At 39.0% G+C, this 1,424-nt stretch overlaps 1 protein-coding gene across 1 annotated transcript in view; it reads left to right on the plus strand.

The window, feature by feature from the left end:
- The window catches only part of susd2 (sushi domain containing 2), a 30,539-nt gene that overhangs the window by 1,023 nt on the left and 28,092 nt on the right, over positions 1 to 1,424 (plus strand). The window contains exons 4-6 of the mRNA XM_013913351.1: positions 325 to 436; positions 771 to 919; positions 1,225 to 1,408. Coding sequence (XP_013768805.1) covers positions 325 to 436; positions 771 to 919; positions 1,225 to 1,408 — 445 coding nt within the window. The remainder of the gene's footprint in view (positions 1 to 324; positions 437 to 770; positions 920 to 1,224; positions 1,409 to 1,424) is intronic.

Consider the following 1,424-nt stretch of genomic DNA (forward strand, 5'->3'; position numbering starts at 1 on the left):
TGTCCAAGCTAAAGATGAGGGGAAACTGTAAGATATTTTGTCTCAGTGGGCTTCTTATTGTTTTCTCATATAACACAGCTGGTAAGTCATTTTCAGAGGTTTTCAGTAGACAGATAATCAGAAATCACGCGCACCTTGTAATGTAATGGAATGTGGCTGTGCTGTTGTAATATAAATTCGATATATATTTTGAGGTATGAAATGCAAATATTTGTTGTTACTATTCATTAGGTCAAACATGGGGACACAGGGGACGCTGTGGCGATGTACTGGAGAAGTGCTCCTGCCATGCCACCTGTATGTCTTTGATGAGCTGCTGTGCAGACTACAATCAGTCCTGTTTCCAGGTGATGCCTCATTCCAGCTCCATGCTGGGCGGAAAAGCGCTCAGGATCCTCGGATTGGACCTTCATCCCCATGGGCAGCTTCTCTGCAGGTGTGTTTTTGTAGTAAAAGAGTGTAATCCTCAATTTTAAGGTCAGAGATATTTTACTAGGATTTAGATGGCATTGTAGATAATTAGCCAGATCCCAGCAAACTGATGGGAAATGTGGGGCGGAAAGTACTTTACCTGTGCTGAAAGGTGGTCTAAGATGTTAACATAGCTTACTAAACTGTGAAGGTGAAAGGTTTGGCGTTTATGTTTATACACTAAGCGTGAACGGAATCTAAGGTTTGTAGTCGGATTTCACTAGTCTCTCTATATTTGTGTTTTCCATTTGAATCACACAGTTCTTGTTACTAATAAATTGTGTTCTTTTTTTTTGCAGGTTTAAAGGTGAAATTTTACGTGATGGATTTATTGATATTGAGGGCCGTGCATACTGTATTTCTCCTCTGTTGTATGAGACGGGTTGGATACCATTTGATGTCTCAACAGATGGCATTAAGTTTGACAGATCTGCACAGTATTTCTCAGGTAAGCTGCTGAAATATAAAGCTGTTAATGTCCTGTCTCTAAACTGATCAATATCCAAACCTTTTTGGGTATTAACTGTCTATTAGGTTGAGAAACTATAGAAAATATTTTAAGTGCTATTTGAAGAAGACTTTATTGCAGATACAGTATTTTAATTCCCACTTCCCCAACTAGATATTGGCCAGTGTGAAAAAATTAAATAATATAGACGCATTTTGCAATTATTCATGCTGCTTCCAATACATTATTAAAACTGTTGCTACAACTTGTGAATTACAATTACATTTGTTGTGTTTAACTATCAGTCCATCCAAGTAAAGCAGATCCTGCTTATAAAGTTACCCTGGTGAATGCAATGCAGTGGCAATACTACGGCACGCCGAATGTGGCAGGACGACTTGAGTTCACTTGGAATAGTTCTTTGATCAGCGCAGAGAAGGTCAACATAGAGCTGTGGGGTTACAGAGAGTTTAAAGCAAAAGAAGAGACAAATGCATCAGCCCTT

Source organism: Pundamilia nyererei, unplaced genomic scaffold (genome assembly GCF_000239375.1).
Source record: "Pundamilia nyererei isolate P.nyererei 1_Seehausen unplaced genomic scaffold, PunNye1.0 scaffold00127, whole genome shotgun sequence".
Lineage (NCBI taxonomy): Eukaryota > Metazoa > Chordata > Actinopteri > Cichliformes > Cichlidae > Pundamilia > Pundamilia nyererei.